Source organism: Coturnix japonica, chromosome 9 (genome assembly GCF_001577835.2).
Source record: "Coturnix japonica isolate 7356 chromosome 9, Coturnix japonica 2.1, whole genome shotgun sequence".
Classification (NCBI taxonomy): Eukaryota; Metazoa; Chordata; class Aves; order Galliformes; family Phasianidae; genus Coturnix; species Coturnix japonica.
Genome location: NC_029524.1, coordinates 5,463,059 through 5,489,458, shown reverse-complemented (window position 1 = coordinate 5,489,458; position 26,400 = coordinate 5,463,059). Strand labels below are relative to the sequence as shown.

General features: G+C 40.4%; 1 protein-coding gene across 6 annotated transcripts in view; it reads right to left on the bottom strand.

The window, feature by feature from the left end:
- Positions 1-20,659, bottom strand: part of PXYLP1 (2-phosphoxylose phosphatase 1) — a 51,471-nt gene extending 30,812 nt beyond the window's left edge. The window contains exons 1-3 of one of the 6 annotated variants that reach the window (XM_015871249.2): positions 20,568-20,659; positions 10,524-10,674; positions 3,286-3,417 (exon numbers count right to left, since the gene is read on the bottom strand). In XM_015871249.2, the coding sequence (XP_015726735.1) occupies positions 3,286-3,364 (79 nt within the window). In that variant the 5' untranslated portion in view covers positions 3,365-3,417; positions 10,524-10,674; positions 20,568-20,659. Of the gene's footprint in view, positions 1-1,257; positions 1,368-3,285; positions 3,418-5,392; positions 5,528-10,523; positions 10,675-16,122; positions 16,241-20,567 lie in introns of those variants that run through there. The other 5 variants (XM_015871248.1, XM_015871250.2, XM_032446569.1 and 2 more) reach the window with 5 other exon arrangements.
- Between the last annotated feature and the right edge of the window lie 5,741 nt (positions 20,660-26,400).

Genomic DNA, 26,400 nt, shown 5'->3' with positions numbered 1-26,400 from the left:
TATAAAGCCGTTCCAGACCTTTCACAACATAGTCTACTGAAGTAAAACAACATCGATTTTCACCGACATGAAACAGTGGGCTGCCAACTGCTGCAAGCAATGCCTAAAACCCTTACAGCTCAAGTAGACTGTAACCTTGTCAGACATCCCAGTGTGGTCCATTTGTAATAGTGATTCAGAACCTACAGAAAACCCTTTGAATTTGTGGCCTTCACTGCTTGCTTCACTTCAGAATCACCTACAGCTCACAAGTCTGGCTTCAGATTGCGTCAGTTCTAGATACGGACAAGTAGGGAAAAGCATCAAAGCCACAGCCGAAGGCTAGAAAATGACGATACATACCATTTATACAATTATGCATCAGTTTTCTATACAAATCTACCACAAAGAGAAGGAGGTATTTTCTACATTCACTGCTTAGAAAGGTAACAGTATGTTTTAAGACTACCAGCCCTCCACAAAGTTGTGCACTACTAGCTAACAGATCATAGAACATTCATTTCCACACCAAACACTTCAGGAGATAATGGCTGGGGCATTTGTATCTCATTTCATCCCATGAATTGTCTCAAATTATAAAGCAGCGTAACCACAACTTGCACCAGAAGTTAGAAGGCAGAACTTTGAAACCAAGTTCTATGGCCTGATGAAAAACAAACATTGATTTCAAAAGAAAACTCTGTATGTGAAACAAGACTTCATCACTGCCACACTGTGCAACAGCAAATATCAAACACCAAAGGATGCACAACTCTGAATTATGCAGCGTCTCAGAGTAAAAGATTCAGTGCAAGTAAAGACATTACACAGAATGGGCCTGGCAAAAGTAAAAAAATAAAGTCAGTACAGATCTATTAAGTATGTAGTGATACAGCAGGCAGCCTTTCCTTAAATCACCAGTAAAAGAAACCTCATCAGCAAAAAAACGACGACGACGACCCAACACTTTTCTGTCTCCCATGGAGCTCAACACATAAGACTTTCTGCCTTTCAATACCCTTCTACAGTAAAGTGTTACATAACATGTAGTATCAGCAGGGATGAAATAGCCATAAAGACAGAACGAAGATTCTGCTCTAAAACAGAAATGAATGTATGCTTCCATTAACAATGTACTGCAAGTATTTGCATGTCCATTTCATTAAAAGCTTAAGTTCAGAATGAAACATTTCCTTAGTTTAATGTTAAGCTACTTAGGAATAATGATTTGGAGCAGGCTACAAATTTACAGCTATGTTTAATTTGAAAGCAGCTCACCAAGCTCTTGTAGGCTCTAAAACAACTTTGCTGGTTGATCTGGGGTGCAAGCGAAGATGTAATTCTGGCTTTAAAACTCCAGTTTGGCTTCTAAGTTCTCCAAGCTCCAGGTGGCATCCATAATAGTTCCATATGGTGATAGAAGAGAGTTTTGCCTTAACTTTGGAGATGGAATTTGTTCCAAGTTTAGATTAATCTCTCTACAAGCTGAAGCTGGCAGAAGTTAAAATATTAGAATACCTACTTGTAGCTTATCCCAAGCTACTTGGTTCCTGCTGGCTTGTATTGCAGTTCTCATTTTGTAAAAATTTCTACATGCATTTTGGTATCGGCACTAACTGTCACAATGGTTGCTTTTCGTCAGGTGCTTTTTAAAGTACCCCTCAAACTTATTAATCTCCTGGAATTCCTCGTGCACAAGTGTTCTCTCTTAATTAAGTGGAAAATTAGCTTGCTCTTTTGATGAAGATTCATGCTTCTCTATATCTTCCTCCTCTCCCTTTTCTAAATAAAACTCATTTTTGTGAACAATTCAGTTTCATACTCACAGGAAGCAGAAAAAGGAATTTGGAGCCACGGGTTTGTCTGCAACACGCAAACAAGTTTAAAGATTGTACCATAAAACCAAATGCTCTGGGTTTGGTTTTTCTGTTTGTTCTTTTCAAACTGTTCAACATATGCAAAAGACACAAAATCCAAAGTAATCCTCTCTCTCTATATATATATATATATATTTTTTTTTTTTTTAGCCACAAGCCAGGAAATTACTCACTCTATGCAAAATCTATATATATATATAGATATATAGATAAATATATATCAGCAGACGGATCACAGAACTTTAAACAAGTATTGCATTACAATCAAATCATTGAATGGTTTGAGTTGGAGTTGATTTTTAGGATCATCTGGTTCCAAGGCCCTTGTCATGGGCAAGAACATTCTGCAGTAGACCAGGCTGTCTAAAGACTCATCAAGCCTGGCCTTGAACACCTCGATGGATAGGCAACCACAGCTTCTCTGGGCATCTCACCATCCTTTGATATAAAACTTTCCTCCAAACATCTAGTTTAAATTTCCCCTCTTTCCACTTACAGCCATTCCCCCTTGTCCTGTCACTATCTGCCCATGTAAAAAGTCCATTTCATGCCTGTTTATCATCTGTACTGTAAGGTTATGACAAGGTCTCCTTGCCACCTTCTCCAGGCTGAACAACCCTAGCTCCTGCAGTCTGTCTTCACATGAGAGGTACTCCAGCCCTCTGTTCAGTCTCATGACTTTCTTGTACTGAGGGCCCTCAAACTGAATGCAGCACTGCAGATGGAGTCTCAGAGAGTAAAGTGAAGGGGGAGAATTACCTCTTTTGACCTACTGTCAGCAAATAATTACACTGGCATGTATTCTGTGCATGTAACACGACTTCATCTTGCAAGCAATATCGTTTATAAATTCAGTGATAAGCACAATGCTCATTTGCCAACATAAGCATGCATTTGGAACCATCTTCCTACTAGTCATCAGAAAATGACCACCCTCTGGACTGACTGATAATTAATTGATCTGAAGCACAATATTATTTATTTTCCTTAAATCAACCACTTACGATGAGGTAATTCAGCAGTTACATTTCCCTAATGGGAAGACATAAGTAAGTTCCAATACTCACCACTCACAGCAGTTTTCTCCATCCTGTCTAGTCTGATGCAATGTAAATTACAAATTGCAGCAGTTCTTACTCATATGCATTTGATTTAAATTCATGGAAGGACTAAGTCATATTCAATTACTTAAATACACTGCAAAACTAGGCCTTTTTCTGAAATAATCTCGTTTGAAATGATTCTAGATTGTATGGATTCCTATATAACACACTGAACTATTTTAATCCTTATACTTATTTGCCTATGATTGAAAAAAAAAAAACCAAACAAATATTTAAATACAAAGAGAACGCTTAAGCAACACGTCAGCATGGGCATTCTTAGAACAGATCACCTTACTCAGAAAACACAAGGAAGATACACTTACAGAATTGTAGACTGAGGCTCAAAAAGGCAAGTAAGGCTGCCAAAGCCAGCAAGAACAGAAACCGGTTTCGGAAAAGCATTATTATTCGTTCTGCTTTCTCTTCATGGTTTCATCTTCACGTGTCAGTGGTTTCTGCAAACAACAAAACATCGATAAATGCATTTCAGAGGTGGAAGTATCAGCTACACCTAAGAAAATTCAAAGAGCTTTTTGAAGGTGTCAGTTTGTTGCAAAAGTTAAAAGACAAAACAACAAACAAACAAAAAAGGTCTCCTGAAAATGCCCAAATAATAAAGTGCACAGAAATCGCTGAACTGATGCTCTGTTTTGACAGATATCCAAATAAGGAACAGTGGTGGGGAGGATGGGGTTCACCCCTTCCTCTTTTTCTTAAGGGAAAAAACAAAAAGCAAGCTGCTTTCATGTGTAAGATATGACTTTTCCCAGCACTGACAGTGCATTGCAGGGAATCTTCTGAGATTCTCTGATTCTTTGAATCAAGTTCTGTTTATGACAGTGCATCTAAATACACTGACAGAAAATAACAGCAGTGTTTCTTATTGTCCTGGCATTTATTTGCTCATGGAGAGAGACTTCTCTTGCTTCTTTCCTGCCTTTGAGAATGAAATTACTTATATACAAAGCATAATTAATAATCTTTTATCTACCTTTCCATAAAGAGAGATGGGTTACACAGAATTCCTATTAGTTGTTCTGCACTCAAAAAAAATAATTATCTTACCAGGACCTTCATGTCAAGCTCTGCGCACTAATAAGTCAAATAGAATCCAATTTCGAAATTCTGACACTATTTTCCACATTAATTTTCTTATTAACATTTAAAAAATGTCTTACAAATCACTAAATTTCTGGTTTTATCTATTGTGATTGGTCTGAAGAAGGAGTGGTAATCTATGAATATGAACTGGACTGGTGTGATTCATTTAGGATTATGCAAAGGGACCACGAGCATAAGGAGTGATGCTTCAGAAATGAAATCACTGAGACTTGCAATGAAATGCATTATGTGTTTATATTTTGCTTGACTGATGTCGCTCTGTCTCATTTTACTCGGAGGGCTACCGTCACAGCTCTTCAAATCTGGGGCAAGTGGAAAAATAAAAGGAGATTCTGAGAAGCAAGAAACCAGATCTATTACAGTATTTTTCCAAAATACCGGGAGCACCACAAATGACACACGCAAACAGTAAAAAAAAGTTGAAAGAAAAAGAGAAAGAAGGAATGATTTCAGCAGTTCCAGTTTCCCAAAATCATAGCTCATCCTGAAACATCTTAGTGAAAGGTATGCTGAAACCAAAATGAACTTAAGCCAAACAAACTATACAAAGCTGTGATGGGAGGAAGGTGAAAGGATTAGTGAATACAGAACACTGGGAGAGAATGAAGCAGTTAAACCAAACAGATGGAAGAACAGAAGGGGAACCACAGGACAAAGAAAAATTAGACAGGAGAAGGTAAAGCACATTAAAAACTCTCAGGAACAAAAGCTCTTGTGCACAGTCTACAGTTACTACTACAGTCACTGCACACATAAAAGCTGCCACAAGAAAGGAAAGATGACAAGACAGGAGAAAAGGTGGGTAACACCTCAAGCTACCAAAATAGTTTAGAGCAGAAGTTTAACTAGCTTTAAATCTTAGTTGCAAGACCAGAAAGTTTCGAGTACTTCATTTTAAATGCAATCATTAAGACATGATAAACAAGGCAGAAATATTTTCCTTTAAATATATTTGTACTGCTAAGTTAAAAGTCACTGTGTTACAACTGATAAGGAATGGGAAAAGTTGCTATTGAGTGATTTAAATAAGAGCCTGTCAATGCAACCTGTCATCAACTGCTACTTGGTATCACAGAGCCAAGAGTCAGGTGTGTGTGTGTAACACTGAATCCGAAGTCTCCATCCAGCAGTACTGGTATATGATGTACTGCCAGAAATAAAGAGCACTTAGCAAACGCTAATTGGAGACAGTGCAATAGGCATTATGAGCATTCACCGACAGGAGCATTTGGAAGCACATATCATAAGAAAGGAGCTATAAAATTAAGATAAGAGCCTTGGGAAGGAGTAAAAATGAAACAACCTTACCTCCCCATAAAGTCTATTTTTTTTTTTGCAGACAGAACACAAAACAAGGCACAGAGCAGAGCAGAACACATCCTGGATCTTCAGAATACACTACCACAAAACCAAACACAACCAGAGGCTGCAGCGCTGCAGAAAACCTGCTGCTAACATGACATTTAAAGAATATTGATCTTTACCTATTTACTCTGCACACAGGGCAGAGTGCAGGTCATGCCCCAGTCTCACCACGTCCACCTGGAAGCTCTTAGTACTCAAAGCACACCAACTGGCAATGCAATGCTGCGTTGCTACTCACCAGGCATGGGCCTTGGCCCTTTTCCTCAGAGACAGGCAAGCAGTAATTGCTTTCAAAGGTGACTGTGCACCTTTGTACTGCTGCAAACAGGCAGTGTTTATCACTTTAAGCACTAGGCACTCTGGCAGTTGCTTCTGAGGCGTGCCAGAAAAACACTGATTCATGTTCACCACTGATGATGGGACTTTCAGTCAAGAGAGAACACAGAACTGGATTAAGAAAACCTACAGAGTCCAAAACTTATTTAGACAATGCTAATTACAAGCATGACACATTAAAGCAGTTTACATATTCAGAAGGACAACAGTTAATAAAGCATTCTGTGTCTAAATAAAAATAATTAAAAGGCCACTTCAGAGCCACTCTACATGGTATAAGTACCTAATCACTGAAGTTTTTTTTCTTTAAAACTTATTCCACATCTAAACTTATCACCAGAGCAACTCACAGCATTTAGATCCCCCTCCAATTCTCACCTACTTTCACAAGACTATGCCAGACCTGTGCTAATGCAGGACACTACATACTCACACAAGGATAAAAATGATCTTGCAATTGCAGACCAGGCCAGGGAGTCAGGATATTACCCACACCTCTCTAGGCTCATTGCCTCGTCTGTTTTAGGCCACTTCAACTGAAAAAGTTAATGACTCCCTAGAAATGCTGGGAGGGCAACATGTCTGTGAGCACACACAGGAGACTGCCAGGAGCCTGGGCTAAGTGTGCAGCTCCCAGCAGAGCAGCTGCCATAACTAACCTACTTTTTGGTCAGCACTGCCTGAGTGTTCCTACGTAGCACTACACGAGCAGCCTTCTGCCCTTGCACTCTCCTCACTTTGTGCAAAGCACAGAGATGCTGGATTGAATAGTTGAGCTGTTTCTTTGGAACATTTTAAATCAGGCCTTGAAAATATATTTGGATCAATGTTTTCAAAGCTTATATGAAGTCTGACGTGATGCTAAACCACTACAACCAAACTTCTATACCAATTCACTGAAACCATTATGTCCTCTTAATTATCTGGAACCAAGCAGAATGCAAACCTACTACCTAGCATGAAGCATAAGCACATTATTACACTGAATCACCATGACAGCTTAAATGAATTTACTTGATTAAAATAGCATGTCTCCATAAATAATCAATAGTACTCGTCAAAGCCTGCTGCAGTAGAGTCACTGTATTATGTGATGTGGCACATCAAAATGATACAGACTGCTGAAATACAAGCAATGAGATGACAAATAAATAAATAGATAAAACTGGAGCTTCAAAAAAGAAAGACAGCATTAACTCCTGAAACTAACTATATGCCAAAGACGACTCTGTTTTCTTGCAAACTTATACCACTTACAAGGGAGAACAGAAAGCCTACAGATATTGTGAAATTCATTTGGAATAACATTCATAGTTAGTTTTTTTTTTAAAAAAAAAAAAAACAAAAAAAAAACAAGAACACAGGGACCTACTTATAAAGTTATGTTTCTTCCATGCGGAAGAATTTAAGCAACTTGATAATTTCATACTGCAATTGTTTTTGATGCGTCTTTTATCTTTCCTCTACCTTTGCACATTTATTTCTCAACAGAAGTTCTATTTTGAATGTGCCTGAAATGAAGGTGACAGCTCCTGATACAATCATAATGAAGACTTCTGCCTTTACTTTCAAAACACTAATGAATGATGCTCCATCAGCTACTCCCCAGTCACTTGGCAGCTGACTACCTGGCAGGCTACTTTCCATCTACTAACAGTCAGAAGTCCAGCATCCAGGCATTTTCACGCAGCTGAAGAACTTCATACTCTTTAACTAGAAGCTGCAGAAGATATCTCCATAAGCAAGTAGCTCAAGCCAAACCTTTCCTTAGATGCTTTAAAGAACGTGGCAGTGGGTTTCTTTATTTATTTTGGGTTTGTTGTACCCCTCCAATAGGGATGAAAAACAGTGGCCAGCATATTGTGGTTATGATTAAACCCACCGCTGCTATAAACATTGAAGGAAAGAATTAGAGAAGAGAGGAAACAGGATAACTCAGGAGAACCAGTGCTGAGGTCAGCACAACATACTTAGTTTTTCATGCTTGTAATTTTCACATGGAGGAAACCCTCACAAAATTCCTACAATTGACTATAATTTCAGGAATTTAAACTGAGCGTGCTATTCCTGCACCACTGATGTTGTATTTTGCATAGCACCAAAAAGCAATGAAGTTTTAAATAGCACCTGCAAAATTGCTAACTGTGACTCCTGATTTTCTTGTTTTTTTTAACCAATAAGGAGCAAAGAAGGCGAGAAGGGAGTATGCAAGATTAAGTAATTTAAAGGCAATCAATCTACCATCATCATAAAAGAGCATCCCAGGAAGCCCCAAGCTGACCTAAGTCAAAGAAAGCAATGGTAGGCTAAGGAAGCAATAGTTTAAGATGGAATTACTGTGCTCCACTTGGCTGTTCCTACATGAGTTTAATGCTCATCTGTCTACAGTCACACAAAAGCAGTTCCTCAGAAGCTCCTCCCTCAGTGTTTCTGTTTCAGGGTAAACCCATTTGTACAGCTGGGGATTCAAGCAAGTTATTCATCATAAAGGACGAATTCGATGCTCCTTTCAGTTAGGGCAGGAAGATGGAAGCAGCAGACTGGGTAATCAGTTTGAAGTTAGTCTCTTGCCTTACGTCCCTCCTCACCCCTCTTCCCAGAACACTTTTCCCTTTAACAATTCAACAGGAGACAGCCTGCTGCCTTCATGCCCAGTCCATAGCAACACACTGATGGCAGGAACTTTTCCTCCTATCAGCTCTGTTATGTTATTTATAAAGAACATCAATTGTTCCCATCATCCACGACAAACAGATGACATGCCCCTGCTGGGAGGAAATCACAGGAGTCCAAATTAGCTCTGACAGTAAACAAAGGAGAAAAACAGGATTGCACACAAACAGCTATGGAATATTTAATGTAACCAGCCCATGTCCTAGTTTGTGCCAGAAGTCTCGCACTTCCAAGTAGGTTGTAGATTATCTTAAGTCTGTCAGCATAAGTACATCTGAAAAACCAGTACCCACCATAGTTCATATATACAATGTGCCCCTATAGCAAAGACATATATAATGTACTTCTTACAGCATTTCTCTTTCCTTGGTTATTCCTCAAAAACAAACAAACAAAAGTTAAAAATGCAAAACTGGAAACAGATCTTACAAGATTATTATTACCTAATAAATATTTTGACAGCCATAAGAGCTTCAGTTACCACTCATGGTGCTGTTAGCAAGCACTAAATACGATCCAAGCTACTGCTGCTTTCATCCAGCATAGGATCCATAGGTTTGCATTCACAGAATGAATCCAAAAGAAGGAATGGTGACTGATGCTGCAGTGCCACCCAATTCATCTAGTTTACCTTGCTGGGCTTGCTGCTAAACCATTACGCTAACAAGGAAGACATCCAAACAAAGCGACAAAAAGACACTGAAGGTTTCCACCATGTTTTTCCTGCTTCACAGTTTACAAGATCAAGTGCCAAAGTCTAACAACATCCTCAATGCAGCCCCTTTTACACTTCAGTTACACTGCTGGCTTTGTGCTGTGATTTATTCTTTTTGGTTAGTTGGTTTTGTTTTTGTTTTTTTTTTTTTAAAAAAAAAAAAGCATGTTTTTTAGTGCTTGTTGTTTGTTGGTTTTTTTTTTTTTTTGGTTTTTTTTAAATTATGAACACAAAAATTTATTACGCTCCTATTAAGTAAAAGATGGTAAAAAGTCCATCAAAAAACATTACTGAAAACTCACTAATGGCGTACCCTGCCATAGCAAACCATAAAACACTCTGGAAAACAAATGGTTTTCTTTCCAGCTTTACAGAGAAACTGCACACATGTACAAAACTTCACGCTCTCCAAGTCACACCAGTCTTCCCTGCACCGCTCATTTGGGGACAGTTTTTACACAAATATTTTTGCAGCAGATTGATTCTCTGCTATAGATAGAGGATTTTTATATAACATACTCCCTGCATTAAATCATAAGGAAAAAAAGTTTTTACTACTAACAGCATTAAAACGAACTTGTTTTTAAAGCTCTCTAAGGAATCAACGCATTTTAGATTACTATAATGACGACAGAGAGATCACCTCATTCAACAGGAAAAAGCACACTTATCTACCACATGTCTCAGAAAACAGCATCTGATACGAAAATAGGTATGATTTCAGATTTAAGATGCAAATTTGAAACTACATTTTGAACAGAAAATGATGTAGCATAGACTGCTTTCTTTCAAACAGAGAAGCAGCACTGTTGTGTTTAAGAAGCCATCAATGTAATCACATCAAATTTATCAAATTACAAAGCTTGAAGCAGTATTTCAATAATTTAAGAACATAAACTGTTCCTCCTTCAAAACACAAAAACAACCAAACAAACGTATGGATTTGCTTGGTTTTGTTTTGCTTTGTTTTGGATGTGCTGTAAGTGTTGAAAAGATGACAGTAATTCCTGTGCCAGCTTAATATCTCCTCTCCCACTTTTTCTCTTGCCTTTCAGGAATTGTTAAAAGCTCCCTTGTTTTGGTTTTGTATTAGATTTCATTTAGCTTACATATTTCAATAGCAAACATATGAAAGCAGGAACTATTTCAAGGAGGAGGTATCCTTCACTTCAAGTTGTTTTGATCCATTTAAACTTCAGCAGACCCTTCCATTCAGGCCAGCTTCTCTTTCAGAGCTTTGCTCTTACTGGTTGTTAACGTAGCCAGAGCTACACAGCTTAACAGCTGCATGTTACTCTGCAGAGCTTTGAAAATAAATAGATAAGCAAATAAAAGTCAACAAGAACTTACCTGGTCAGTACTGTCACCGTGAGGGCTCTGTGGAAAACAGCTAAGGAAATCTGTCATAAGCCCAAGTTGTCTTCATCCACTTCATAAATATCATCATATTCCTAATCCTTTCCTTATCCAACGACAGGATACACACTTCCACTACGCTGAGCTGCAGAGAAAGTAAAAACAAAAACAAAGGAAGTGCTTGTGCTTCCTAAAAGGAAACTGAGCAATTCTATTTCAACATTATTATAAAACTTGAAAGAAAGCTCATGATTTGTGATGGCTCTGAGCCAGAACTGGATCCTAATTGGCAGCAAAAACCATTCCAGAACACACTCAATTAAGTAACTCTTTAAAAAGAACCAGAATTTACTTATTTCAAACTTACAATTATAAAATTGCATACCATATGTTCGTAATGCTACAAGCAGAGATCTTAATCACACATAGATCACAGTCAAAGACTGATCAGGTAACATCACAGCTCCAAAAAGCACGCAAAGGCAAAGCTGTTAGCATGCTCGAGTTGTCACACTTTTTTTTGTTAAGATTTTCTAGTTAACAGCTTTAACTGTCTGAACAAACCTCCTGCCCACTGCAAGTCTCTCTTCTGCAGGCACTTCCATACTAGTCTCTGAGCAAGTTTCTGGACACAAATTCACATCCCTCTGCTTCACTGTCAGAAGCCGTAGGCTGCTGAAAAACACTTTTCTCAGCCTTAACTTTCAAAGTAAATGTTGTGGGGATTCACTTAAAAGCAATTGAAATCAGTCAGTGAGGTCAAACTGAACAAACAGACCACGTCACAAGTTTAAGTTGGGAAGCTTATAAGAGGAAGAAACAGATTTTCCCACACCACATCTAATTTGTCTTCCCCAGCATTTGAGGATGTTAGTACGAAGAAAATCATACTGCATAACTGCTCTTCCTCTCAAGATAGGTGGATCTGAGAATAGGATCTGAGCTCTATCCTTATTCTTTTAATTCCAGATGATCTTACACTGGGCTGTTTACAACCTGGGTCTGTTTCATGTTTCAGTTCACACTGAATTGTGCAATTCTGTTAATTTTCCTGCAGTCTAACTCCAGAAGGATGATTAGACAAATGCATTAGTGGTTGGTCAGTATTTTCTGCCCCCCCTTACTCCCCACAACACTTCATACAACTGTCAGTTTGTCTGGCTGCTGAACAGATGAATGAGGAATAACACAGGGAATATACTGGGAACACTGCTATGCCACTTTGCAAAACCAACACCTATTTTTCCCCTAATCTTCAGGGCAGCAGCACAAACTAACCTCCAGACAGGAGTCATCTTCAACTTAGAGACTACACGAGTACAAAGTTGCAGGCAGGATCATTATTTCTTTAAAAGGAAACAGGTTTAGGTCAAAGGTGCCGGTACTAAACACAATGTCCCATCTGAAAGGCTCACTACATACATTTTTGTTGCTCAGTTCCAGGCACGTTTTTATTCCAGAACATATTGGCCCATCTGAATCTCCCCATGAAGGTAACGAGAAAACCTGACAAACAGAAATGCAAGCCTTGTGTTCAGCCATCTAACTCATGAGCATTGAGCTGCCAGTGCAGCAGCTGGAGATGTGAAAAAGGTGAACAAAGCATAATAAATATGCAAAAATGCAAAATACAGTGCCAGCATTAACTTGTCCTTTTAGAACAATCTTTAACAACACAATATACACAGATATTCACAGGGTCTCTTTTTTAATCATTTGAGAATATCACCTGAAGAGAACACAGAATAGGTTCTTCCATTCATAAGAATTGAGGAACGTATCATAGCGGATATGGAGACAAAGTTACGGTGGTTTGTTCTCTTCTCCACAGTGGAAGATACTAATCATGAGACAACTTTCTGGGGGAAACTGACTTCATCCTTGTTACATTATAAGTTTAAAGGTGCTGTAAAAACTACAGATGAAACATCTGGCATGCAGTTATTGAACACCACATTGGCACAGTATTTCTAGTCAATGTCTTTATCAAGCAGCATGAACAAACAAGCCTAATTATTTCAGCTTCCAAAACCCTGTTATGGTTCAGGAAATGTCAGCTCTCCAGCTTTTCAGTGCCCAGCTTGTACCCTTTTAAACAATATGAAGCAGCCTGTCAATCTTGCTCTAAATCATCAGAACCATTCAGTGATAATCACACATTTATCATCCACCATTGAAGCTTCCCTAAAAAACACTCCTATTTCATTATGGCTCTACACAATGCAACAATGCTTTTTTTTTTTTTTTGTACTCCTTAGAATTAATCATTACATTAATGACTCAGGCCGTGACTGGGCACAATAAAATGACATCATCTCATTTAAAAGGAAAATAAAACCAGAGACCCAGTGGTTATAACAATACCCCTACCCACTCTACTTCTCTGAGTAAGAGAAAACGTCTCACCCAGCTGCCATCAGCACCCACCTAATTCTTCTCAGAAAAACACGAGCATTCCTTTTGAATTCTGAAATAAAACCAAGGCCATAAAGCAAGCTACATGGTCAAAGCTCACATGCTCCTGCACAGACACAACACCCGCCCACCTTCCACCAGGAAGGTGTTACTGTCTGAGATTTGCCAACTTTTTGCCCTGATTTACAAAGCCAAAGGTTCACTTAACGGAACTCCACGCTGATGTCACAAAAAGAACAGCCTGATTTTAACTGAATATGAAGCAGTGTCTGTATCATACTTCTGGTGTTACAGTATTTTAGTATAATTCCCATATAATTACTTTGAATCTCTTATAGTCTTCTCCCAAGCACTTAAGCATTTCTCCTCATTTTCCTACATAATTTAAGCTTTTATTTCCAAATGCAGTTTCCCACCCAAGCTAGAATATTTTTAAATACAGCTTTAAACATGAATCAATACATCTTTTACTGACTCCACTCTTTCTCACAGCGAGTCAAGACTAAAGGCTACGTTCAAACACTGTTCAAATCCCACCTTCTGCCTGAGCAGTTTAGGACCAACCCACACTGTTTGTTCCACATCCGAATTGCTGACATTCTCATTTGTTTAAAACAATAAAAAAATAAGAATGTTCCTCACCGTTGAGGCTGCTGTCTGCTGACATGTCTGGTAACACTCAAGTGCACGCCTGTGCAGTTCAGCTTTCAGGTTGCTCCCCACCCCCTTGAACAACTAAGGTACCACCACCTCCTCTGTAGAACACATCCTAAACCAGGAACCTAACCATATCTAAATCATGAAGCATATGTTTGCAGGTGGTTACTAACATTTAATTCCTGTGTCTACTTGATGTATGTTTATGAGCAACATGCATCTCACAGTGTTTTGTTTTTTAATGTACCAACTGCCAGCTGTTTTTGTATAGTTAGGATAAAAACCTTGGAAATAGGAAGAAGATATGTGACTAGATCTGAACATCAATCCAGTTAAAAGCCAGTCTTAGGACTACATGAATTTGCCATCCATCTTCTGAGCACTAACATGCAGGTAAGATATGAGCCTCACAGAAATTCAGAAAAGCCTTTTAGTAAGTAAAGCAAACAAACAAAAGACCCTGCAACTTCAGCAGGAAAACCACCCAGAAAGATTCAAACAAAACCCTATTTCAAAGGTCTCCTATGAGATTTTAAAAAGGAAGAAAGACCTACATAAGAAATCTCACAGGACGCTCAAAGTTTCTTTTGTCTAAGGAGGTCATGAAGGAGGAGCAGGTAGGAATATAAAACCATTGGAGAATGCAAACTGCACCGGAGTCAGTCATTCTGTTGAAACACTGAGTGTTGTGTGTGCTTTCTCCAAGATGCCATTTTTTGAACTAAAAAAAGCACAAAAGAGGAAAGAATGTGTTTCTGAAAAGCAAGTTCACAATTGCAGTACTGAAACAATGTAACCAAGTGCCAGAAGATAGCAGATTGTGACTGCTGCATACACAGTGACTTGTTATGGCTCTTGTCAGATCTTTACACAAGTGCCGGCCACCCCTTCAGGCTTCCTTATTTGTAGGATAGGGAACTGCTTCACTATGTACCAAACCTTATGAAAATTAATGTTTCAGTACTGCTGAGTTTACATTAAAAATTCAAGAGACTACAATTAAAAGGCGTTAGTAAGAAAAGTATACGTATTATAACCATGCGCACTACTTTTAGTTACCTTTTTGAGAAGATTAAAATTAAGCAGCTTTTGCTTTCATCCCACTCACACCCTCCCACTACAAAGTCTGCCTGAGATAATCCTCCTTCTACAGACGTCAAAACAGGGCATACGTATAACAAGGACTCACTGCCAAAATATGTTGGCTTAATATCCCATTATTATCGTAATACAGGTACAATAACTTATTATACATGACAGCTTATGGTGTTAGTCAAGTATAGATCCACTTACTCTGTCACTTTCTCACCCACGTCTAAGTATATCCATAAAATTTGTAAAGGAGAAAATTAAAGGGCTGAAGTAGATGCACATCTCAGACAAATGCCAGACAAAACAGAAGGCTCCTACAGTCACACACTTCCTACCCTGCCATTTCTATTGTCCCAGCTTTTATGCACAGTGATCGAACCAGAAATTCAGGTCACAGGATTTACAAACACTGTTTAACCACTTATTTTCTACCACTTTATGCTACATTTTCACTGATTTTTATTTATCTGAATGCAGCATTCTGCTTGAAGGCCAAGAAGATCTCCACATCAGAATGTAGTTTGGATGTTACGTCTATTTGTGTCAGTATGTTCAGGATTGCTCTCCAGGATCTTGCAGGGCAGAAATACACTAGGGAGTTTTTCAAGGCTACAAAATTACTCAGGTTTAGGTATATAAGAGGGAAAGGACTGCTATCAAGCATGCTAAAGACAACAGGCAAGGAAAGAAAAGACAAACCCATGCAAGTTACTCCACGCCAGCCACACACTATTAAACACCAGCGCACTGAAGAAGCGCTGCAGCTCTGTAACAACGTATTATACCTAGCAGAGAGTGCTAAGTATGAAGGCTGTTACCGCACGAATTCTGATGAACTCCCGAGTACATTTCACGGGCTTGCTTGCATGCCTGTACGTATACATCTACGCATAGTGTAAAGTCATTAAACCGGATGGATTCACCCTCGTCTCATTAAGCACCCAGGTTTAAGCCTACACCGCTCCGGCCGCGCACCGAGTCCCGTGCGCCTGCTTGCGGAGCGCGGCTCGGAAGCAAAGTTCAGCGGCCGTGGCCCTACGGAGGCGGCCCGACCGCCCCGGGGCAGCGCCCCGGAGCGCAGCCTGTGCCGGGCTCACCGCCCGCGTTCGGCAGCGGCTCCCGGCGGGACGGGCGGTCCCTTCCCGGCCCTCACTGCGGGACAGCCCGGCCGAGCGCGGGGCAGCCGTGCCACCGCCAGCGGCTCCGGTAACGCCCCCGGCGCCCATCGCTCCTCCGCGGCCGCCGACGATCCCGGGCAGGGGGCGCGGGCCAGCGGCGGCACAACCACAGCCGGCTCGCATCGGGGAGCAGCCCGAGCGCTCCCAGGCAGCGCTCCGAGCGCCGTCGGGACGGCAAGACGCAGACCGCACCTGAGCGGCGGCGATAAGAAGGAGCCACCCAGGACACCCCGCCCGCAGCACCTCCGTACCTGCCCGGCCGCGCTCTCGCCTCCTCCCGGGCCAAGAGCCGTAGCTTCTCCCGCCGCCACGCCACGGCTCCGGCTGGCAGCCCGCCCAGCGCCCCGACTCGGGCCAGCACCGCCCCCACCCCGCCCGCTGGCGCCCCCTGCCGCCCGCCGGGGGACGGGCTCGCCCCGCCCTCACCGTGACTCCCCCGACGGGGCGGGGTTGTCCGCGACACGAGGCGTCCTGAGCTCGTCTCGTGTCGCCTCCGCGGACCGGCAGAGTCTACATAAAGACCGTGCTTCAAATCCCGAGCTTTCATCTATTTCTAAAGCAGATTCTATAACTACTAATACTGACTGAAGGAGCACCAAAATGCCCCCGCTTGGACACATTTATGCCAAACACAAAAGCAAACCCAGCACCCGGCAGCTCACAGCAGAGCCAGCAGCCTGACACTACTGTGTTGGCCACACTCAGGAGGCAGCATCAAGGACAGGCCTGGTGCCACACGGGGTCACAGTGACCAGCAGCCATTGCCCTGCACATGGAGGCAAGAAGCCAAGCATACATTGACACTGCTCAACCACGGAGACACTGCACCTAGCTAAGAGACTGGGCAGGCTGTACAGCTGGCCAGACTGACAGGATTTCAGCTGTATGTGCCCTGAAATTCTTCATCTTTCACCTTCTGGGAAAAGCAGTGCAAATTTGAGTAGTTTCGACTGACAGACTGCACAGCAATGTGGAAGCTGCCTGCAGCTGAGCAGACACGAGCCTGGAGCCTTTCCCTACTGCTGCTGTCTAAAAACTACATCCAGAGTTGCTGAGCAGCGCAGCGGAACCTCTGCCAGCCAACAGCTGCACAGCACACACAGAAGCTGCTGTTCCTCCCAGCCAGCAGCAGCACGTCCGATTAGAGCTCATCTATCATCATGACTTCTTTTTTCTTTTTAGAAAACTAATGCCAACCAACCGAGGGAAAAAAAAAAAAAGTAAAATAAAATGTTTTATGGAACAGTAGAAGAAGTTCAGGGGCTCTGGCTGCACAATAGTGACACTTCTGACTGCTGCTCACTGGCCCACTTCAGGGCATCGCAGGATTGCGAAATGCCAACAGACACACAAAGAGCTCCAGCCTTTCCCAACACAGAAAGCAGAACACATGCTATGCTGAAAAACCATCTCCATATGGAAACAATGATTTATGATGGCAGCAAATGCTTGCCAGTACAATTACGCTTCCACCTCAATCAGAACAAAGTACAGTTCACATAGGATTTGGAATTTGGGAATTGCTAATCTGTTTTCCTTGCAACAAAAGGATTTAACTTCCTTCACAAAATGCTTTCAATTTGCAGCCTAAAATAGAGTCGTCTGGATACACAAAAGAATTGAGCTCTGGTAGAGATGGTCATTTTTATACCCATCACATAATGACTAGATGAACTCCAAAGCTGTTAACATCTTGAAAATTTCTCTGCAGAACAGCAGACACTTGGGTTTTACAAGGATGAAATCAGAGGAGAAACTGAATACACAGAGGACAGAGCAACTGCAGCTGCTATCTTTGGAGCAGACCTGGAGTGATGTGCAGTGCCTCCACATCACTTGTTTTGGTATTCTGGTCATCCAGACCTACTTTCTCTTGTATAAATCTCCAAATAGCATGCATACTATTTCATACCATTAGAATTTGCTTCTCTGGTGGTATCTTTTTAAGGTGCCCTTACAGTTCAGCAAATTAACTCTGAATTACCAAATATTTTGGTGCGTTGGCCAAACTGCTGCTGTGCACACACTGAGCTAGAGAACACCCACAAGCTGATGCTGAGACAATCCCCAACTGCCTGTGGTCAGAACATGGCAGCAGTCCTCTGTCTGAATAAGAGGTAAATTAAGTCTGAATTCAGAGGATAACTGACTGAAATGCAGCCCCATCATCCAAGGGAGGTAGCACTAATCTTATGGTTTACTTAGAAGATCCCAATTCTTATTCTCCTAAAAATAAAGCAGAATCAGATATATTCCAACTGTTGTATTTGCCTATGGGCTGTATTCCATTAATCTCTACTGCTTGAGCTCCAGTTTGTCCCAGTCACCACCAAATATCAGCACTAGAAACAGGCATAGGAAAACTGACTCCTTTTCCATAGAACCAATATAATTGTGAAGAAAGCATCACTTACAAGGAATTAAACAACACATGCAAAAATTAAGGCTGTCAGGAAAAAGAAGAAAACATTTTCCAGCCCTCCAGATTTATACTGATGACAGGTGCTACTGGCCTCTTCCCAAGATGAAACTCCTGAAGAAACAGCTTTTTGTTAATTCTGTTGAAAAATCTCTTTTGTGTTTTAAGGAGGCCTTCAGAAGGGGAGATAAGTAAGGATCCCTACACTGGTGGGCCTTCTGCTGCAATGCTAACTATCAGTGGGTATCCAAAAGAATAGAAGAAGTGAAAGCTAATGGCTGCACCACAGCCAAAAATCTGGCCTCAACAAGCTTCATCTTAGCTCTCCTTCGGAATGGTGCCCTGTAGAGAACATGTGAGCATTTTAATATGGGGTGACCACAGTGTATTTGATTCTTAGCACTATATAAATGAGTAACATTTTTAAATTGCAACATTGAACTTCATGCTGTTTAAAGAAGAAAATGTCAACATAACTGGTATTCATTTCTGAATCATTTCACCATAACTGTGTGTTCTTTTTATATACCTCGTATCCAAGATTGGGGTTTTAGCTTTCCTTGAATGGCACAAAGAATGTTGCAAATTAAATAACAAAGTTTAATGAGAAAAAGACTTATAACACTGATCCACCTGAAATCATGAACAAGGAATTAGCTTGCTATTAGAAATCACTCAAGTAATTGTACTTGTCCTAAACTTTCATTTTGTGTGCCACTTGTTTTAAGCCTGTGTGTGCCTTTAGAGGACAACCAGCAAGAAATCTGAGATGGTGCTTGCAAACACCCAGTGCTCCACTTCTAATACAGAAACCAGGTAAACTAACTAATAAAGGAATGAAATGGAGGAAAACCTGTCTCTTTCACATAATACACTGTCTGTTCTACTAACAATAGTTTCAAGGCAAAATATGTGTAGTCTCACTGGACTATGAACTTTGCAGTTCATAGTTTCTAACCATTTATTGTTTCTTCCCTGATTCAGTCCTTTGCATTTCTAATCTATCCACCATTAAGTTAATACTCATTCGTTAATATTATCTGGGTGTTATTTACAAAGTCCACAGCAAAGGTTACCTTTCTTCTTGGAAGGAGATTCCACCTTAGCACAGATATCTCCCATCTCCCAAGCTAAATACTGCTGGTATTCTATCACTTTCAAAGTTCATGAAATGGTATTAGGAATCCAGCTTGCATCCTCTACACTTCCTACCATAACATTGCATCCTCTGGAGCTTTACTCACAAGTCTGGTATAACAAAATTCAGCTGGTAATACCTACCACATTAGTTGTGTTAAAACTTAAGTTTTAGTCTCATATCAGCACAAGAGATTGGGAAGAGAGAGGTATGCCATGGCTCTTGTGACAAGCTTCCTGTCAGCTTTGCTAATAAAGGAGGGTTTCCAGCACCTCTAAGCTATTGTACATTTGATCCGCAGGAGAGTATTTTATCTGAAGTTATATCTGAATAGAAATTTCAAACCTCATGCTACTTCTGCGCTCCACTAAGCTTGAGGTTCCATACTTACAGAAAAAAAAAAGAACAACAAAAAAGCAATAAGCAAAACAAAACCCTACAAAAAGGAACAAACACAGAAGTTCTGGCAGTCTGAACCCTGACTGTGGCTGCATTTCTCAGCTACATTCCTGAACACTTAACAGTCCTTGCTCTCCATCTAGCAAAAGGTCATATCTGACAGTACCCTGTTCAATAGGGAGCATTTCAGCTTGCTAATTACAGACTGACATGCTTTGTGTCTCATTCCTACCACCTTTAAATAAGACTTTAATTGTTCTAAGAAACTACTGACAGTTCTGGAAGGAAAACACTTGAAAACAGTTACTTATGCCTGCTTTTTGCCACCACATATCTGAAATCTGATGTCATTTCTTTCAATTTGCTTGTGCATGTTTCTGCCCCATTCCAAGTGTCACATGACATATCTATCCAATGCCTGAACAAAGCTGTCTTTGGTTTTACAGTTCAGAATGCCTGGATGACTCACGTATATCTTAACATTAAATTCCTGTAATGTCCTGGAATGCTGTTTAGTGGTAAGCATCACATTTCCCCAGCCTGAGTCTCATCATTATCTTTAGGAGTCTTTCAGTAATGTCAAAATCATTGGTATGAGCATGGTTCTAAAGCAACTCACTGACATTTCTGTAACTGTTTGTAACGAACAGAAAGATCAGTATGATGGAATGGCAATACAGGAGATGTAATAACAAAGGGACTAGTGCAATAGAAAGGCATTACAAGGAAAAGGTGCTCACCTGCCTCTGAAGGTCTAGGCTCACGAGGAAAACTCCACAAGGAATGGATCTCCAATCAGAGATCCTAACACAGGGGCAGCCAGCCCTTAAATGAGGTCTGAGAGAGGTGCAGCCAGGCTCCATCCCTTCTGGTCATGCAGCAGAATTACCTTCACCTGTGCTCCTAGGGCTGACCGGTCCTTTCCCCAGGTGCTCAATCAGTGGTTCAAGCTGTGACTCAACAGTTACCATGCAGTGTTCTATTGCACTAGAGCAGCTTCTGTTTTCTTTGGGGGCTGCCTGTTAACTTATATCTACAAATACAGATTTTACAACATTTAAATTTTCTCTGCAGAGAGCTAGTTCTCTCTACAACATGCTAGTTGTACTATGTCATGCTCATGTTAGACATTATGTTTTCATCCTTTCCTCTTGGGCTTGTCTTTCTGGTATCATCATCACACTCAGCCTCATCAGTTTCAGCACTAATATAGCAGTCAGAAATTAAAGTATATACTAGGAATATGTCATGTATTTCATTATTTTTTCTCATTACTGGTTGATTAAATCCCAAATAATAATTACAGATTCTACCCTGTTTCTCAGTGGTGTTAAGTAGACACAGCAGAAGACTCCTTATTCAGCTGTATTTGTGAATATTTTCCTTTCTTCCAGATAGCATGATAAAGAAAGCATTTGTTATTGTTATTTTTTAGAGTGAACCAAATTCTGTTGTTGACACATGGCTCTAATGTCCTGGAGTATAAACATATACATTAATGACTGACTGGACTTAGTCCAGCTGACTTAGTTGCAGGATTTTCAAAAATAGATTAGGACCTCTGGGCAAATACATATGGAAAAGTTAGTTTGACCCATTACTTCCTTTCTTTTCTAAGCCCCAATGTCACACAGGTGGACGCGTATCAATTATGGGATTAAAATATAGGCATCTTCCCCCAGCAAGACCCCTGTGTGGGCACAAGAGGTTTGTCAGGGCATATACAATAACAGAGGCCCAGTAATCCAGGCTTTCAACAACAATACAGCCAGCCAGTTAAGTAAGATAGTTCTGAGTATTTGTGGGGATACATATCATGGAGTGGCAATATTGCACGTGACACCCCAAGTGCATTTTCTTAAATGTGGAAACAAAGTGTCATGTTTTGAAGAAAAAGAATTGTTATTTCTTTATGGAAAAATTACTGTGAGTAGCAAAACCACAAGTTCTATTTGGGGCTGAAGTTTTTAAAAGAGGAAGTCTGCATGGGACCACACTCCTGGATGAATATGAATACAAATAGACTAAGTCCATTAAGAAAATACTCTTATCATGCACTATGATTGCCCCCCAAGAACCATCCGCTTGTTTTCACTATGAAGGGCTTCATCTATCATCTTTGTAGCCAAATTGCTTCAGTGTGGGCATGTGGACACAGCATGAGAACCATGGATCCTATTTTGTTAGGTGCCACTAAAAAAGGATGCTAAAGCTGAGTTTTTGGGTGTTAGCGTTTTTTTGTTTGTTTTGCATCATATCTTATGATACATTATACATGAGTTCAGATCAAACAGCTCCTGTTCAAAATGCATTTCATAGTAATTTTAAATAAGATCTTAAACTCATTTGAGTGAAAAAACAAGTGAATCAAACTCTTTTTTTGTCACCACCTAAGATTTATAATAATAATATTTAATAAGGATTGATTACAATGATAAAGAGTTTTTCTTTTAATTGATTTCTACCTGGGAGTTATTTTGAACATCTATCTTAAGTTCGAATAGCACATGCAATGAGACTTCACAACAACTTCATGAAGAACAGCCTTCATCCAAAGTTAGACGTGAAGGAAATTTGTCTTTAAATCACACTGCACTGCTTTGCCAAACAGTAGCCAGCAGTGTAGAGCCGTGAGATAGAAGCAGATGTAGAGGCAGTACACACCTTTGCAACTCTACCCGTGCTACTTGGCTAGCTTATTATTTCACCTATTTAAAGCCCCATGTAGTAATTTTTCACCAAGATTAGCTTCTGAAAAGAAAGCCTACAAAGGGTTTAGAAAAGTCCTCCAGAACACAGGTCTCTCAGACTGTCTGAAAATCTATCATTCTTTTATTTGCATTTCAGATGGCTCAGATGAAAGCACAAATGCCTCACAAAAAGGCAGCAGGTGCATAGATAGAGCAAAAGCCGCAAAAATAACCTTTAAAAATCACTACATGTATACACAACTACTCTCTAGTGTTATTTCTGATACCAAATAGCTCCCTCTGTCTCCCTGGAATAAGGCAAGCCATTCTGACAGCACTTAATTGGCTCTAAGGGTAACCGAGTCCAGCTGCTCTGTCTAGCAAAGTGTCACAGCTGCCTTCTCTAGGTCCAGGGGAGCTGAAGAGAGGGATGGGGAAAGAAAAAGAAAAAAGAAAAAAAAATAGAAAGTACGGACCACTTCAAGAGCTCCATTCCCAGGGTCTCACAAACCTGACTAGAATCTGGATTGGAATTTTAAGCAGATCCATTAGGAGCAGCAACTGGCTTCCTAGGCAACCAGGGTGGCCGCATTGCTGCGCTGTTTACATGGAGATGGGAGGAAAGCGTGGGGGTGCAACATATAGGAAATTGCCTTTACACGTTGGCAGAAGAATTTCCCTGTTCCTAAATATTCTTTCTGCAAGATGTGATTTTTAGGCCTTGATTTGCCAAAGCAGTAGGCAGTGAAGTTATTCAGTGACAGCTTTTAGCCTTCTGTTGCTGGATACAGTGGGACCGTATGCCATTAAAACTGGTTTTTACATATCTGAATGTTTCCCTGTACCTGAGGAATTCCCAGACACCTTGCTGGGGAAGATTTCTGACCCTTCAGGTAGGCAGAACTAAAGAATTGGTCCATTAATCTAGTTGAATTTTAAGCACATTGTATTACTTCTTTGCTGTAATTTGTTTGTCAGGAGAATTGCCAACTTTTTAAAAGTCTAATTAGTGAAGTCTACCCAGGAAAGAGGAAAAAAAGAAAAGAAAAAAAAGAAAGAAAAAGAAAAAAAAAAATGCCCTCAGCACTAAAATTATCATTACTGACTTCTCTCTTACCCCATTCATTTGTATGCTTCAAACCTGCTTATGAGGGGCCTCATCCGAATTCCCTAGGAATCTTAGGAATACCTAAGAGACACTCAACATACAAGCCCAAGATGACATACAAATATTACTCATGCAATACTCGTTGTCATGATAGAGGGAAAAATTTCATACCTAGCAATACATGCCAGCCCCCTTAGCATAAGATCTGCAACATAGGTACAGCAACATTTGGTATACTGAGACACTGCTCCATCAGGAGGGAATGAATATGTAAATTCAGAGAATAGGGATGGGTGTAGTATAAACAATATTCAAATAAGATTGTTAAAACTTGAAATATGAACCAAATATTTCTGAAACTGGATATTTTAGCTGTGAACATACCAATTGGCTAAGAATGCAAGAAAGAAGTGTATAGTTTGTACCTGTCCTACTTCTAGTAAATAGTACTGCAAGACCTACCTTCACAAACATTTAATCTTTACAGCTTAAAATTAACACTGATTGATACATTCTGAATCAGCACAAGGCTTCTCCCACGGGAATACATGCGTGCACTACTGTATCAGATGAGGCTCCAGAATGAACACATACAATTGCTCCAATGTAAGAATAGTAACATACTAAGCCAGACCCATCGATACATTTTTATTTCTAATTGTGAAATAAATAGCAGCTGGAACTAAGAATGAACATAGGTGCGTTGAATTCTAGCAAATAGTATCTAGATCACTATAAGCTTACTTAATTATTGAGATGATAGACCAACTCAGGCAGCTCAGAACATCTGTGAACTATCAAGCAGGGCCCTCTCCCCAACATGGATGCCTAAGCCCATTTCTAACACATTTTTTCCTAACAGATAAAAAAATATTAGCCCCAGCCCTAGTAAAGCCTTAGGCAGAGCAGGTTGGGTTTTTTGTTTTCTTTTTCTAAAATATCTAAGAGTTTTCTGCTCCCTATGAGGCAGAGAGCAGTAACAGCCGCATTATCTGAGCAACGGAAGAAGCACAAATTTAGAAACTGGGGACAGCTTCGCCTAAGAGCCCAAATTCTCAGGTGAGTTCATAGTAAAGGCACAGGTCCCTGGTTATGCTAAAAAATAAATGCACAGGTTAGACTGACAAATCCACAACAAAAAAAGACCAAAGTAAAGCCAGGCAAGCAGGTAGACTTTGTAGCAATGCAGAGAGAAAGCTATAATTAAACTAGGGAGCAGTACAGCCTCCTTCCTACAAAGAGCAACGGAGTTGACGCTAGTACCAAAGGTCCCAAAATTAGGTGAAACAGGCTTCTCTGCTCATGGGCAGGGAGTTGGGTGGGCACATCAGGTGAGGCTGATCAGGACCATTAAAATCTGTCAGTGCCCTCAGGGTTCTAACACCATGCTTCCTTCCCATCCAAACCTTGGGCAATATTTCTTGTCCCTGGCTATGACAAGTGGTACCTTTCACTGTGATTTGGGTTGTGTATTCATCAGTTCTTTCCATATTCTACAGATTGCATTGTTGGCTCTCAACAATCAGCTGTTATGAGATTCCCACCACCATCTGTTCAGATATGTGTGAAGTGTGGTAAACATAAAGGGTCAGGATACTGTGCTGAAATGTTATAGTATGTCAGGAGAATGATGTCTTCCTACAACTGAGGATCCAGTATATGTAATGGAGAGGCAACAAACTTCAGCGTGTCTGAGGAATGCTTGAAATAAAACTATATGTTTTGAACTGCTATGTAAAATGACAGATGCTAAAAACAGCCCTTTATTGCATATATAGTTTAAAATATATATTTTTTTTTTAATATGTTAATGGCAGCATCTTCTTTTAGATTAGAAGAGCTAGTATCAGGCCAAATGGTGGCCCTACAGATCAACAGTATTCATGCTAGATGCATGAATACAGAGTATGTCAGCATTTAGCGTTCATGAGGAGCGCCTGTTGTACAAAACATTTGTCATTGTCACTCTGGGAATATTTTCAGAAACACTGTGCCTTCTTTGTCTTGTTAGTTTTTGCATAGAGCTGGCTGGCATGTCTCAAGGACAGGACAAGATCAAGAAAATATGGGAAGGTTTGAATACAAGACAGACAAATGACTTCTGTGCTGTGTGATGATAAAAAAAAAAAAGACCATTTGATAATAGTCACCACAGAGAATAGCCAAATAACACAAATTATATGCATGAGCATCACATTGCTCATAATGAAAAGAATCAACCAAGCAATGGACCAAATGCTTATTTTCTCAAGTACGTGTCTGAAAGCAAACATTCATGTGAATGGAGCTGTCAGCAACAAACTGATTAATCTCACAGTCCCAAATGAAGAGTGACCCAGGTGCAGCAGTCTTAATAGCTTCATTTTCAGATATAGGAGAGACAGGAATAATGTTACTGCTGCTATCCAGAAAAAGCTGCAGGCCCCCTTAAATGTGAATTAGGAGTCATACCTGAAGATCACTGGGCCTACGGATAAGGGCCCAAGGGATCCATCAAACTGTTTATGTATGTATAGCACTCTATGGAATGTGTGCCATGGAGCTTACTAACCAGACGGACAGGCAGAGCATGGCACTCTCAGTCTGTCACTAGTTCAAAGGTCTACAAACATCTCCCGATTTGGAACCTCCCCTCTACATCTGTGCTATGGGAGAACTGAAGTTCAGATCTGTATCCCAGCACCAAACATTTATACGTATTGTGTAACTCAAGTGCAGAGAAAAAAGAGTGTCTTGCCTCTCCAACTGACAGTCATTGAAGTCAGCTCTCAGTGC